This window comes from Carlito syrichta, unplaced genomic scaffold, assembly GCF_000164805.1.
Source record: "Carlito syrichta isolate Samal-C Ts95f unplaced genomic scaffold, Tarsius_syrichta-2.0.1 Scaffold111481, whole genome shotgun sequence".
NCBI classification, from domain to species: domain Eukaryota; kingdom Metazoa; phylum Chordata; class Mammalia; order Primates; family Tarsiidae; genus Carlito; species Carlito syrichta.
This window is the reverse complement of record NW_007055577.1, coordinates 327,391-343,118: the sequence shown is the minus strand read 5'-3', so window position 1 is coordinate 343,118 and position 15,728 is coordinate 327,391. Positions and strand designations below refer to the sequence as shown.

Below are 15,728 nucleotides of genomic sequence, written 5' to 3'. Positions count from 1 at the left end.
CACCCCCCCTCCCCTGGCAGTTTCTCACTACTGCCAATCCCTTTTTTATAGTGTTATGATAATTGTTCAAGGCCCACTTATGAGTGAGAACATATGGTACTCTGTTCTTTGTTTCTGTGATAGATCACTGAGTATAATAGACTCATTTAAATCCATCCAAATTGCTGAACGATATTCTTAACTGAGGGACAACGAAACAGCTATTCTTTAACTTATATCTCAAATACTTTGTCAATAAATATGAACTGAAAATGGCATAAGTTGATTAAATCTAGACCTCGCTTGCTAGCAGCCAAAGGTTTTCACCTTCGATAATGAATCATGTGCCAGACACACATTTTGTAGGCACTGAACACAGAACACCAAACTAGGGACTTGGGGAAGCAGAAGAATTAAAAAATCAGCCCATAACCTTGAGGAGCACTTGATGATACCAGAGAAGAAAACAAAAATTTTAAGTGCCTCTTCCAATGGACTAAAAAGATATGCTTCTAACTTTTAATTATCGAAATTATCATCCTAGAGAAAATGGTATAGTTAAATACCCCTACCACAAGAGTAGAAAACAACTTTTTAATCAGAAAGTTCTGCTCAGGAAGCTTCCAAGACTGTGAGTCAGGGTGTATCATTAAAATTTCAGAGCGCACTGTTCACCACAAGAGAGAGAAAGAACACTTCAAAGATGTCACTTAGCACCTTGAAAAATGCCCTTTAATGATGCCCCAAAAGGAGATAGTTCACCTTAGACAGGGAGCATGGTGTTATACCTTTGTTTCTGTCACTGTGCTTTTTCTCAATTCTTCTAGGATATTTTAGCAGCTAAAAGAACTAGTTAAATTTAGTGAGCAGGATGACAAGAAATATTCTTAGTTAAAACAGTACTAATATGATATATTTAGAAACTTAATAGTACTTAATACTATAAGATCCTACTAGATAAAAGAACATCCATTGCTTCTAATAATCATGAATTTTCACATACTTACATAAACAAATTCATCAAAACTTATCTTCCCATCTTTATTCCTGTCCCCATCCAGCATGAGCTTCTGAATAATTTCTCTCACTTTATATCCCGGTAATGGCATATTTGCTTCCTTGAAAAGCTCATGAAGTTCATAGTCACAAATGAATCCATTGCTGTTGAGATCTTTGTAAAAAGGAAGAGCAAGTAAGAAAGAACAAATTAAAAGAAATGTTCATTTATTAAGCGTATTTTCCTTCATTTGAGGCTTAGTTCATAAGCCTACCTACATACAATCGTTTCTTATTGTATGAAACCTAAATCTGTTTGAAAGGTAAATGCACATTTTAACTGAAAGGGCAAGGTTTTACATCATATATCCTGTGTTTTAAACAGCATATAAGTAGCTTTACTTAAAATGAGCGTCTGTAATTTCAAGAAAGCACAGTTGGTTAAAAAATTATTATCAAATCACAGAGCTAAGAGGACTTTAAAAAAATAATTTATAGACTGTAAGCCAACAAAACCCTGCCATGGTATGTAGAACAATTTCTACTGTGACTATTTAGGAATTTGATGTTCTTTTTTCTTCTATTGGTCTAACATCAGTTTTAAGAATTTAATGCTGATTATATTTCAAAATACTCGAAATTAAGCAATCACCTTCAGTGCCAATTTTTGTTTGTTTGAGTCAGTCTCACTCTGTCCCTCCGGCTGGAGTGCAGTGGCAAGATCATGGCTCACAGCAGCTTTGACCCCCCGGGCTCGGGCGATCCTCCCACCTCAGCCTCCCAAGTAGCTGGGACTACAGGTGTGTGCCACCACGCTCAGTTGTTTTGATTTTTGTAGAGATGAGGTCTCGCTGTGTTGCCTAAGGTGGTCTCAAGCTCCTGGGCTCAAGCAATCCTCCTGCCTTGACCTCCCAAAGTGTTGGAATTATAGGCGTTAGCCACTGTGCCCAGCCCCTCAGTGCCAATTTTTTGAGTTAATGTAAACAAACATGAATCCAAGATAAATATAGAGTTCATAAAAATAAATGCAGTACTGAGAAAAGCAGATGTTTAACATGACTCTATAAATAGCCTTTTTATTTTTGTACTACTGCAGTTTTAGCAAAATATGTATCAGTGTGATGATTAAATGAATGATGCTTATTCTGAAACTGTTAAAAATGGGGGAAAAAAAGCTGGGCACAGTGGCTGATGCCTGTAATCCCAGCACTTCGGAAGGCCAAGAAAGGAGGATCAAAACCAGCCTGGGCAACACAGAGAGACCTCGCCTCTACAAAAAAAAAGAAAAAAAGAAAGTAAGAAAGAAAAAAACTAAAAAGTTAGCCCAGAGTGGTGGTGTGTGCCTATAGTCCCAGCTCCTCAAGAGACAGAGATAGGAGGGTCACCTGAGCTTGAGCTCAGGAGGTCAAGACTGCAGTGAACCAGGATAGTGCCACCATACTCCAGCCTGGGCGACAGAATGATAGCCTGTCTCAAAAAACTAAAAAAAGATAAAAATGAAAAAAAAAAAAAAAAACCAAAACGTGATCAATGACCAAGAGTTAATGTATTGAGAAGAAGGGCTAATGTCTTGAGGGTTGTAACCACTTGCATATATAAACTTTTGTGAATACAGTCTGATGTTCACCAGCAATTTCAAATACTTTCTGTTCAATAGTGCTTTTTATTCCTTAGGTTCCACTAATTTTCATATGTAAATTTAATTATATAGAAGGAAACAATCTGAATAGAGAAATGACTCAAGATGACAGCAGCGTCATTCAAGGAAGTTGTGAATATTTCATCTATTTGACACATTATTTAAAAATTCTGTCAAGGTAGTGTTCTTGGTACTGGGACTATCACAGTCATCAAAAGAGAGTCTTGCTCTCAAGGAGCTTTTATTCTTTTTGTTTGTTTTGAGTTGGAGTCTCACTCTGTCGCCCAAGCTGGAGTGCAGTGGCATGCTCATGGCCACTGCAACCTTGACCTGCTGGGTTCAAGCGATCCTCCTGCCTCAGTCTTCCAAGTAGCTGGAACCACAGGTGTGCACCGCCATGCCCAGTTAATTTTTCTTGATTTATTGTAGAGATCAGGTCTCATCAAGTTGCCTAGGCTGGTCTTGAACCCGTGGGTTCAGGCAATTCTCTTGCCTCTGCCTCCCAAAGTGCTGGGATTATAGACAAGAGCCACTGCGCCCGGCCAAGGAGCTTATAGTCTAATGCCAATTAAACAAAATATAACATAAAGTATGACTATAAAATATGATATAAGGGAATATAACAATATAAGTGCTATAAAAAAAATAAAGCTGAGTAAGGGGTTAGATATTTGGAAACATCTGGGGATATTTTTGACCGCCATAACTGGGAGGTGGGGGAATCAGGGAGAGGATGCTCCTGGCAAACGATGGGTAGAGGCTGGGGATACCTCTAAATATCCTACAGTGTATATGACATGCCCCCACCCCCAACATGCAACACAGAATTATGTAGCTCAAAATGTCAATTGTGCTGAAGTAAATAACCCTGGCTTATAGTGACACTGGAGGTTGGATATGGTAGTGGTACTATATACACAGAATGGTCAAGGAAGTCACTTTGATGAAATCATATTTGAATAAAGACTTGCATGAAGTAAAGGAGCAAATCATGTGACTATCTGGGGGAAAAGATTTCAGGTAGAGGAAATAGCAAATGCAAACTCTGTGATGCAACAGTGTGTCTGGTGTATTTAAGGAACAGTAAAGATTCAGTATGATGAATTGGCAAAGTGAGCAAGGAAGAAAGTGACATATAAGGTCTGAGAGCTGATCCTATAAGCTCTTCTAGGTCATGGAACATACTTTGGAATTTTTTCTAAGTATTATCTAAGTGTAATTCATATTGGTCAGTTTTTTCAAGTACTAAAAATGCTAAATATCCTATATGAAACCATTTCACTAATACTTTGAAAGCTGATGGAATTCTACGCTTAGTTTTAATGCAGTATACTTTGAGTATCAAATGTTCTTAAATATTGATTACTACATGGATTAACTGTAGTCAATATCTGTCTGGCGACAGGGGGGACACCCCTTATCAACAAGGGTGCCTGAACGATGCATATTAGTATGCCTAACTCTTAACTGTACCCCACAATTTAAAAATAAAAATTACATTTAATAAAAAAATAAAAAATTAAAAAATAAATCTATCAATGAAAATATCAAAACTTTTAAAACATTAATCGCGCAAAGCACTCAACAGTTCTGAAAAATCACTTATATTTTCTTCAAGGTAAAGAACTTAATTTCCCTAGGGTGTATCTTCACTTTATTTGCTTTGGATTTATAAAAGGTCATACATCAAACTATTTCTACATATAAAGTGTTTCTATATAGAAAGCAATCCAGTAACAACATCTGTAGTCACTAAAAAGAACAAAGTAATCTCTAGGGCACTGTGGCAGAATTTTAGCAGCTTTAGTATGAAATCTTGGATTTAAATACACCTGCTCCCGTGCACATACCAATCTGTTTTTTCCATTTCCTTTCTAAAGCTAAAATGGAGCTCAGGGAGTGTGGTATAGTGAAATGAACACAGCACAGTCGAAGGGACACAGTGGGAGTAATGTCACACAGGATCTAATTTCAACTTGGCTACTAATTTGCACAAGCCACCTCTTCAGGCCTTAGTTTTCTTATCTGTAAAAGGCATGCTTTGGACAAAATGATTTCTAATATCCCTGTTTGGCTCTATCACACTCTGATTCTAAATCAGAATACACAAGATTTTACAACCCCTCCCCCTCAGTTTTAAAAATTGGAGATAGGATCAAAATGCAAGTGAATACAGATATAGAGTGATAATGCTGTGATCATGACAATATCTCATTACCTAAATATAATATTCTCTCATTTTTAAATTTTCTTTCTTTCTTTCTTTTGGATTGGAATCTCACTCTGTCTCCCAGACTGGAATGCAGTGGTACGCTCATGGCACCACAGCCTCAGTCTGCTGGCTTCAGGCAATCCTTCCGCCTCAGTCTTCCAAGTAGCTGGAACTACAGGTGTGCACCACCACACCTGGCTAATTTTATGATTTATTGTAGAGACAAAATCTTGCCATGTTGCCCAGGTTGGGCTCGAACCCGTGGGCTCAGGTGATCCTCTCACCTCTGCCTCCTAAAGTTCTAGGATTACAGGCTTGAGCCACCATGCCTGTCCTGGTTGAGAGGTTTTAAACTAAATACTGGAGAAGTACAGTACAGTCAAAGCTACATGAAACTGACCAAGGCAGTTTATGTGTACTAGGTAGAAACAGAAGTTCTTGGGTAACAGGGAGAGCTACCATTTGCATGAACCCTTTCTGAAATAATCTCTCTTGAGTATTAATTAATTAGAAGACAGCTCACTGATGTGATTAAAAGATGCCAGGAAGTGGCAACTCTAAAATATAACATAAAATAACTACATGTGGAAACTCTAATTTGAACTCAGGGTAGTAGTAACAGATGGATGCTCTTATAAGGGACAGGACAATTTTAAAGGAGGTTGGAAGAATAAGAATTTGTCATTATGTGCCAATCTCCCTTACTAAGTTTTATATCTCTTAATAAAGATTCTTTTAGGCCAGGTGCAGTGGCTCATGCCTATAATTCCAGCACTTTAGGAGTCTGAGGCAAGAGGATTGCTTGAGTCCAGGAGTTTAAGACAAGTCTGGACAACATAGTGAGACCTTATCTCTACAAAAATAAGTAAGCTGGGTGTGGTGATGCACGCCTGTAGTTCCAGCTACTTGGGAGGCTGAGGCAGAAGGACTGCCTGAGCCCAGGAGGCTGAGGCTGCAGTAAGCTGTGATTATGCCATTGCACTTCAGCCTGGGCCACAGAGTGAGATTCCGACTCAAAAAAAAAAAAAAAAAAAGAAAAGAAAGAAAGAAGTTTTAATGGTTTTGTTTTCCATTCCAATAGACAGCACATTGCCTTGCATATAATAAGCAATTAAAAAAAAGCTTTTGTAGAGTCATCAATTTTCACGTATTGACCAGGGAAATAATACTCTAATTCTATATGAGCATTTTAAAAACACAAATTGAACAATGACAAAAATTACAAAAATAGTACTGAAAGACTAAATGGCAATTCATCAGAAAACCAAAACTTGACAGAAATATTCCTTAAATAACATTCAATCTCGTTCCCTTTGTTCTAATCCTGTCCCAACCCAGCAGCCTTCAGATCTGTAATTTGGTTTTCTAAGTGAACACACCCACCAAGGAGGGCCCAAGTAGACAACTAGAGATGGCTGTCAGGTCAGGACCTTTCTCTTGTTCCAAATACAGAAACCTGTTCAAATTAAGAAAGGCCATGTGCATTTGTTTAGCGAGAGTCACCCTTCAGTGCAAACTGACTACCTACCTACTCTGTGAGTAGATACCCACTAAGCTAGATGACAAAGACATAGAAATGAATTGGACAGAACTCCTGGGTCTTACTTGAAACTGTGCTTGTAAAATGTTTGAGTCGCTTGGAATATCTATCCTCTATCTTTCCTGAGATGAGAAGAACATGTGAAGGGTGCAGGAAGTGACCAGAGGGGCGGCTCCCAAAATGGTGCCGGCACACCAGACAACAAAGGCCCTAGGTACCCGCTTCTGTGAGCACAATTCCCCGCACATGCGAATTTCAAACCTTCCCGCTCGGGAATTTCAAACCTGCAAGCTTCCAATCCGTAGCCGGCCTTGTTATGCGTCCAATAGGACTATAACACGGCGTTGGCCCCACCCTGCTCCCATGCAGCTCCTCCAATAGGAACATAGCACGGCTCCTTTCGGCCCCTGTCAGGCTGATAAATACAGCCCTCTCCCTGCTACTCTCTCTCCCTTTTTTCTTTTTTCCCGTTGCAGATCCTCTCTGTAACAGCCCCCTTTAATAATTTTCTTGGTCCTGGCCGGGTGTGGAGTCATTACTGGTGCCGAAATTCTTTTAACATGTGTCCTCTTTTATTTTTTTATTTTGAGTTGTAATCTCACTCTGTCTCCCAGGCTGGAGTGCAGTGGCACACTCACGGTCACTACAGCCTGCTGGGCTCAGGCGATCCTTCCACCTCAGCCTTCCAAGTAGCTGGAACTACAAGCATGCACTACCACGCCTATCTAATTATTTATTTATTTATTGTAGAGATGAGGTCTTGCTAAATTGCCCGGGCTGGTCTCGAACCCGTGGGCTCAGGTAATTCTCTCACCTCGGCCTCCCAAAGTGCTGGGATTATAGGCATGAGCCACCACACCCGGCCATATTTTACCTACTCTGCTATTTTCCCATATTTTAGCAGCAGATGTTAATCCAGCTTATACTACCTCTCACGATCAAATTCATTTTAGCATATTACTAAGGAATTATATCAAGCCTTTGTTAGAGCTCCTAAATCATATATTTTGAAGAAAACAATTTCAATTTCAATAAGAAGGCAGAGGGAGCCTAGAAAGGCCAATTAGTTTTTACAAAATTTCCCAGCTGGTAGAGTACTTCAAAGACAAAATAGCGTGCAATTATTCTTAAAAAGCTTTATGCTAATTTTATTTCCCATCCTCAGTCAAAAACCAAAAACACATCCTTAAACAATATCAGGGATCTAATATGCTCTGGAAGGCCAGAAAATGAGGTAGCATAATGGCATTTTAGGAAGCTTCCATCTCATCTGTGACATTGATCTGGTGCTCAAAAATTTTGTTTATTTATAAGACTAACTTGTGTCAATTAAAGAAAACTAAACATTAAGTAACGATGACCATTCAATCCAATTTTCTACATCCGAGAAAAATAGTTTCATTTTAAAAACTAGTGCCTGAGCCTGGCTCGGTGGCTCAGCCTGTAATCCCGCGCCTTTGGGAGGCTGAGGTGAATGGATTGCCTGAGCCCATGGGTTCGAGACCCGCCCGGGCAGCGAGACCTCATCTCCACAATAAATCAAAAAATCAGCCGGGCGTGGTAGCGCATGCCTGTAATTCCGGCGACTTGGAAGGCTGAGGCGGAAGGATCGCCGGAGCCCAGCAGGTCGAGGCTGCGGTGGCTGGGAGCGGACACTGCACGCTAGTCTGGGAGACCAAGTGAGACTCGAACTCAAAAAAACAAAAACAAAAACAAAAACTAGTGCCTTTGAGTTATGCTTTCCTCATTTGTAAAATGAGACAATTTTGAGCTACATGAATGATTTCCAAATAATAATCCGAAGTGAATTTTGAGTAATTTCCATTATTCCATAGCAAAATGAAAATAAGAAAAATGTGGCAAGTTGTTCAAGACAATTTTTTAAATCATAAGACTGTGTCCTTATTTGCTGTTAGAACATCCATTTTAAAGCAAAGTGTTGGAATAAGAATTTTGCTATTTAGAATGTTTGATAGTGAACTTTTCCTATTCTGAGTTTTGACATAAACATGAGAATTTAATAATAAATTAACCCCCAAAACACAGACTTAGACCAAAAGCAGTTTTAACAACTGGAAACTAAAATCACAACCACCAGGCATGATAGCAGTCCTTTATTTTCTCATTAAAGCTGCCAATATTCTGGAACCTGTTTCTGGCTCACTGGACACTTCCTCATTAACTATACATTGGCACAGGGTGGAAAAGGCTTTGCGTTTTGAAGAGTCTTCTGTTCCAGCATCATAGTTTCCAACCAGCTGATAAAGTATATATAAATTACCATACGGCCTATATTACCCAGAGCAGTCTCAAGGTTTCTGCCAGCACATGTCTCAACTTTTTGGTTTAGAAAATATGGTCAGTATGGGTAAATATTACTGAGTGGCAGGAAAAAAGAAACTCCACCTAACCACTGAACAAAGTTCCGGCAGAAAGTAAAGCCTTAAATTTCAATGAACTGACCAAATGTTCTTTGCTTAAAAAAAAAAAAAGAAAAAAAATCACTCAGCTTTTTATTTTTCTTTTTTTGGTTTCTATTTTCACAGATTTAGGGAGTACAAATGCATTTCTGTTACATGGATATACTGAGTACTAGTGATGTCTGGGTTGTTAGCGAAGCCATCATCCCAATAGTGTGCATTATACCCAGTAGGTATTTCTCATCCCTCACCCTCCTCCTGCCTTCCCGTATTTCAGAGTCTCCAGTGTCTATTATTCCACTCTCTGCATCCATGTGCACTCATTTTTTTTTAGCTCCCACTTATAAGGGAGGACATGTGATATTTGACTTTCTGAGTTACTTCATTTAAGGTAATGGCCTCCAGTTCCATCCACGTTGCTGCATAAGACATGATTTCATTCTTTTTTATGGCTGAGTAAATATTCCATGCTACTTTTTAAATAAATCACTAAGAGCCTCCCAAATGCTGCAGCAGACAGGTCCATCTTTCATAATGGCTACTGAACTCATCAGAAAAGAACCAACTGTTACAAGGAATTTTTCTCTCCCTCTCCCTGTTTCAGATGACACATGTAGGTTCACATCTGCATTTTGTTTGAAAGGAAACCTCATTATTCTCTTTTACCAAGTATTATTTTAAATGCTACTTAACTCCCCAAACACTCTCCCTCAAGTAACCTTAAGTAAATAAACTTATTATACAGCCATGTTCCTGCAGAAGTTTGAATCACACCAAGAATGCATATCCTTAAAAGGAAATGTTTTCCCTCCCCTTGCATCCTGTTATTTAAGCTATTTTAAGTACTTGTCTGGAGAAAGCTGAGCCAGAATTCAAGTGGTTTTGATTTTAACTGCTGTTTTACACTGTCCTTGTCCAGGTGGTATGTGGTACAATCTATCACTTCAAAAGCATCTTTTGGGGTGCTACTTTGTCTTATAAATCTGACATAAGAAAGACTGGGATTTCCTTTGGCTTTCTCTCTCTCTCTCTCTCTCTCTCTCTCTCTGTTGCTTTAAGCATCCTTGAATCTGTTTAAATCTGGTGTCTCTCTTTATAAAGAGGTCACATGTTGTGTGCCCTCATCTGCAACACATATGTGACCTCTTTATTAACTCTTCCAGGACAGTGATCATTAGGATTTAAAGAAGAAACCAATAAAGTGCAGACGCAAATCCTTTCAAAAGAGTTGGATTTAAAAGTTCAATTTAGTTTGACCAATATATTCCCCCAATTTTTTTGCACTAAAGAAGTGTTAAAAGGAATCTATATGTCTAACAATAGTGATTTCACACACACACACACACACACACACACACACACACACACACACACACACACACTCGATTGCCCATGAATGCTCACAAAATATTAATTTGAAAGATTCAGTCAAAAGACTTGGCAGAAAAATTTAAACTATATTCCATACTAAGATCTAAGCAGTAAAGTCAAGCTTTCAAAAGGCATTAAAACCTTAGAAAAGGCAGCTGCTAAACATCTCCAGATGCTTAGCTAAACATGGGGTTTATCTTTCACAGCTTATACCTTTTGAGGTAGCTCACTCCAGCAAATATAAGAGGCAGTTTAACGAGTCCCAGCTAAGGGTAGACTAGAGGTTGCTACATTAGAGTTCACCCTACCAGTGGATTCCCAAAGGTGAAGGTCAAGTATAGCTGAAGACTGGACAGGTTTAATGGGCTGAGACCAGGCAACCAAAAATGTTGTTTATCGACCAGGCTCAGTGGCTCAGCCTGTAATCCCAGCACTTTGGGAGGTCGAGGCAAGTGGATTGCCTGAGCCCGCGGGTTCGAGACCAGCCCGGGCAAACTGGCAGACCTCATCTCTGCAATAAATAAAAGATTAGCCGGGTGTGGTCGGGTGCGCCTTGTAGTTCCAGCTACTTGGAAGGCTGAGGCGGAAGGATCGCTGGAGCCCAGGGGGTTGACGCTGCGGTGGCTGTGAGCGTGCCACTGCATTCCAGCCTGGGCCACCGAGTGAGACTCGGACTCAAAAATAAAAGTTGTTTATCAATCCTTTTCTGACCCCAAAATTCCAGCAGGTTGACCATCACTTTTCACCTGCTACAACTCTCCTGTTTTACTTATTTTTATAATTTATTTATTTATTTTTGAGTTGGAGTACCACTCCGTCGCCCAGACTGGAGTGCCGTGACATGCTCACAGTCACCCCAGCGTTGACCTGCTGGGTTCCGATGATCCTTCCGCCTCAGCCTTTCAAGTACCTGGAAATACTGGCGCTTGCGACCACACCCGGCTAATCTTATATTTATTGTAGAGATGAGGTCTCACCAAGTTGCCTGGGCTGGTCTCGAACCCACGGGCTCAGGCAATTCTCTTGCCTCGGCCTCCCAAAGTGCTGGGATGACAGGCTGAGCCACCGAGCCAGGCCTATTTATTTTTATTTTTAGAGACGGGGTCTCTCTCTGTCGCTCAGTCTGGAGTGCAGTGGTGCAATCATAGCTCACTGCAGCATCGAACTCCTGGACTCAAATGATCCTCCCGCCTCAGCCTCCCAAAGTGCTGGGATTACAGGCATGAGCCACTGCCCCTGTCCTCTACTTTTCTGTTTTAAAAATACATGCATACCCATATACACAGTCACATGAAAGCATTCTGACACATGTGTGTGCCCTTGCTCTCACTTACACGCCCACACATGTGTATCCTAGTATCCTCCACACCTTCAAAACAGAGCTCTTACACTATCCCAAACCTCTGTTTCTAATAATCCATAGATAAGTAACCAGATGACACAGTAAAGGGCACTGTTTAGGATTTTTTTTCCCCTGATGGGCTATAGTTTTTATATTTTAAGATGTAATTAAACAAATATATGGGATGCTAAGGTGAGAGGATTGCCTGAGCCCACGGATTGGAGACTAGCCTGGGCAACATGGTGCGACCTTGTCTGTACAATAAATTAAAAAATTAGTCAGGCGTGGTAGCACGGGCCTGTAGTTCCGGCTACTCGGAAGGCGGAGTAGGAAGGATCACTGGAGCCCAGCAGGTCCATGCTGGGGTGGCTGTGAGCATGCCACTGCACTCCAACCTGGGCCGCAGAGTGGGACTCCAACTCAAAACAACAACAGCAACAAGAGCAACAAAAGACAAATATGCACTAGTATAGTTTTATTAAATACTAACAGTAAATTAAACTAAAGCACCATGTTTTTTGTGGCATCATCCTGATGTGGTTTTTATCAAGTAATTTGAAACAACTCAACTTCCTGGGAAGAGAGAAGTTGTGTGTAGCTACAATCACCACAACCAAAAGTTTTTGGCTTAGTTTGGTGGACAGCCGCAAAGGAATACACCCACACTATTCCTACTCATTTAAGAAACCCCATTATTCTTTTATTTCAAAAGTGTTGAGTTCATGTTTTAAAAAGCTCAGTAGAGAGTACTTAAGAGAGAAAAAACAAAGTTAGATTTTAAAACAAGTGTTTGCAGGACTAAAGCAACCCTGAAAAGATTCATATTACATGAATTTGTCTTTCTGACAAGTAATTATCCAAATGACCGTTAGCTTCTACAGCAAGATTAAAGTCTTAGAATATGAAAGATATTTTCTAGCTGATAAAATATTAATACCTAAGGGTTCTGAAAAGTTTTATTTATTATTCTTTAGAAAAATGTCATGCAGTATTGCAGCATTTAAATTAAAACAGAAATATTATGGAGTTCGAAAAATGAGAGCTCAGGTTTCTGCTATTGGGAAATACTGGAAACAATTGTTGAGAAAATTAAAATAATTATATGAGTTTGGAGCTTAAAACTACGCAGGTGCAGAAAGTGAGTGAAAAGAGAACTTTAAATTTTAATACTCAATTTATTGCTAGTAAAGAGTTTCAAAGCACTATTAATTGATTGAACAAAACCTATGATTAGTGGTAATTACAGAGATTTTCTCCACACACTATGATTTTGCTGAATTTCTAAGGAGATAATCAAGGCTATTATTGTTAATAGATGGGGAAAATCATATAATGATTTCCATATTTTGTCACAATTGAACTGAGACAAAGTAGCCTTCTCTATTCTCAGCCAACTCCTGCCCCACACAAAAATAGGAAACAACTGTCCTTGACAGGAAAATAAGTTATAGAGCCTATTTTAAAAATAAAGCTTTTCTGAATAAAAAATTCTTTTAAAAAATGTTAACTTCAGAGGGTACATGCACAGGATAGTTACATGAGTGTATTCTGTGATGGTAAGTTTTGGGGTACTGCCCAAATAGATAGTGGAGCATGGTATTCAATAGTCTTTCCACCCTAGCCTCCCTCCCCCTTTCCCTCTTTAGGAGTCTCCAGTGTCTGTTGTTCTCATCTTGTCTATATGTCCATCTTATTATTTTTTTAACCTACTCTGTCGCCCAGGCTGGAGTGCAGTGGCATACTGAAGCCCACTGCAGCCTCAGCCTGCTGGGTTCAGGTGATTCTTCAGCCTGTCTTCTGATTAGCTGGAACTACAGGCATGTGCCACCATGCCCGGCTAATTTTTCTTGATTTATTTTTTATTTTTATTTTTATTTTGAGTTGGAGTCTCACTCTGTCACCCAGGTTGGAGTGCAGTGACACGCTCATGGCCACTAATTTTTCTTGATTTATTATAGAGACGAGGTCTCGCCAAGTTGCTCAGGCTGGTCTCGAACCCCTGGGCTCAGGCAATCCTCTCACTTCTGCCTCCCAAAGTGCTGGGATTACAGACGTGAGGCACCGTGTCTGGCTTATATGTTCGTTTTTATGTTCTAGAACATCTTTGACAGTTGCCTGAGGCTCTGTAACTAATGACAACTAAAAACTACAAAGATTAAAAAAAAAACCAAGACTCAACTGGGTCTTTAAACGTGTTTCTAACAGACAGACTACACACAAGCCTTTATTATGCTGAAAAATACATATAAATTTTATGTGGCCAAAACCTTTAATAATAAATTCCACTATAATGAAAATCTTCATAACAAAGGACCTTTGAATGTATAGTTGATAATGACAAAATCTCAGTACATCAAAAGACTATGTATAGTTCCTTGGGATTCAATCAATTAAATATTTATTGAGAACCTAACATGTGTGTAGCACCATACTAGATACTTAGCGGGGAATACAAAAGAAAAATATTCGAAATGGGCAGAAATTTTGGACTTCAGGATTCTTCTTTATAGGATATACAGTAATAAGAGTCTGCATATCTTAAGAACATATGCTTGGTAGAGACTTTGAGACTCTCTTTGCCTATCCTAAATTCTACTAAAATAATAATTCCACAATTATCTTTTCTTGCAGTCAAACCTCTAATTGATCCCTCACTTATTACAATTTAGCCCTGTTTCCTCCATGGCGATAACAGGTCAACCCTCTTTATATCATTAAGCTTTTAGGAAGCAATAAAGCTTTATTACTGATAAAAGTATCCCAAGTCCCATCACATAAACAGTATCTGAACTAGCTTTAATTTTTAAGAAATATTGCATACAAATATTTCCAATATGCTGCACATGAGGACAAGACCTGTATACAACAACAAACATTTACTTCAGGAGATGAGGTACTGCAGATTAAACAAGAACAACATGAATAAGACATGATCCCTTCCCCAATGTTCTACTCAGAAGAAACACATTAAGCTGTCCATAATACTGAAAGATGAATAAAACAAGAGAATAAAAAAAATGCATTCCTAAAACAGTTATGATAAGATTGCAGAGGAATGAGACAGAGAGGGAGAGGGAGAGAGAGGGGGAGAGAGAGAGAGAGACAGAGAGAGAGACAGAGAGAGAGCGAGAGATTTTGTAACTAACATGGCAGGTTATTTACCTGCTATTCATACACACACACACACACACACACACACACACACACACACACACACACGCACACTCACGAGATTCAGGACAATTCAGTCGTTTTATTTAGAATTCTGATGGGATTATAAATGGGCAGTCTGGCTGGGGGTCATTACTTTTCCTAAGTTACCCTGGTACTACTAAATGTCTTCATAGAAAACGTTGATTATTCATACATGGGAATAGAGAGGTATGATTCCTCTTTTCACTAATGGGATTTTCAACACAGGTTTAAGAGTAAGTTCTGATTTAAATCACTATTCGTTATAATCTAACTTTATACCCTTTAGTCAAGGAGATACCAAATAATAAGTCTACCTCTCTAAGCACATGTTGACTTATGTGAGTATACATAAGTCAGTTCTTATCCTGTTTTCTCCTTATCTTTTACAGACTTGAGCCAAGCACTGAAATTTGGAATGTAAATACTATATACTGCTTCCATAGCCACACAATTATAAGACCTGTTATATGATGTTAAAGGATAACCCAAGTGGCATGCTATGCCTTCCCATCTTACACTGGTGCTATAATTTAAGGAGGGAAGGTAGAAAAATCACATTGTCCAAAGGCAAGGAAGATCCATCAAAAAGGTAATTAGGGTCCGGGGACGATAGCTCACACCTTGTAATCCCAGGACTCTAGGAGGCCAAGGTGGGAGGATTGCTTGAGCCCAGGAGTTCAGCCTGAGCAACACAGTGAGACCCTGCCTATAAAAATAAAAATAATAAAAAAGGCAATTAGGGAAGGGTATACATCATCTAAGATTTTTGGGGAGAATGTGGTGAAAACTCCAAACCCTCTTCTCAGAAAAAATATACATAAAATATAATAGTAACTCAAAATTTGTCATAAAAATTTCAGGAGCCACAGCAACTTCCAGTTAAGGACTGGGTCCCAGGGCTAAAGACCCTTGATCATATTTGATACTAGATATAATTAGAAAGAATACAATTTTAAGTATAGCTTCCAAAACTTTATCCCATCTATTTTAACTATCTTGCCCTAAGGTTCATGATTAACCATACATGTATTTTT

The 15,728-nt window shown here is 39.2% G+C and overlaps 1 protein-coding gene across 5 annotated transcripts in view; it reads right to left on the bottom strand.

The window, feature by feature from the left end:
- Positions 1-15,728, bottom strand: part of PLS3 (plastin 3) — a 90,952-nt gene that overhangs the window by 26,646 nt on the left and 48,578 nt on the right. For 4 of the 5 annotated variants that reach the window (XM_008069616.2, XM_008069632.2, XM_008069625.2 and 1 more), the window contains one exon: positions 987-1,150. In XM_008069616.2, coding sequence (XP_008067807.1) covers positions 987-1,150 — 164 coding nt within the window. The remainder of the gene's footprint in view (positions 1-986; positions 1,151-15,728) is intronic. The other variant, XM_021717979.1, reaches the window with a different exon arrangement.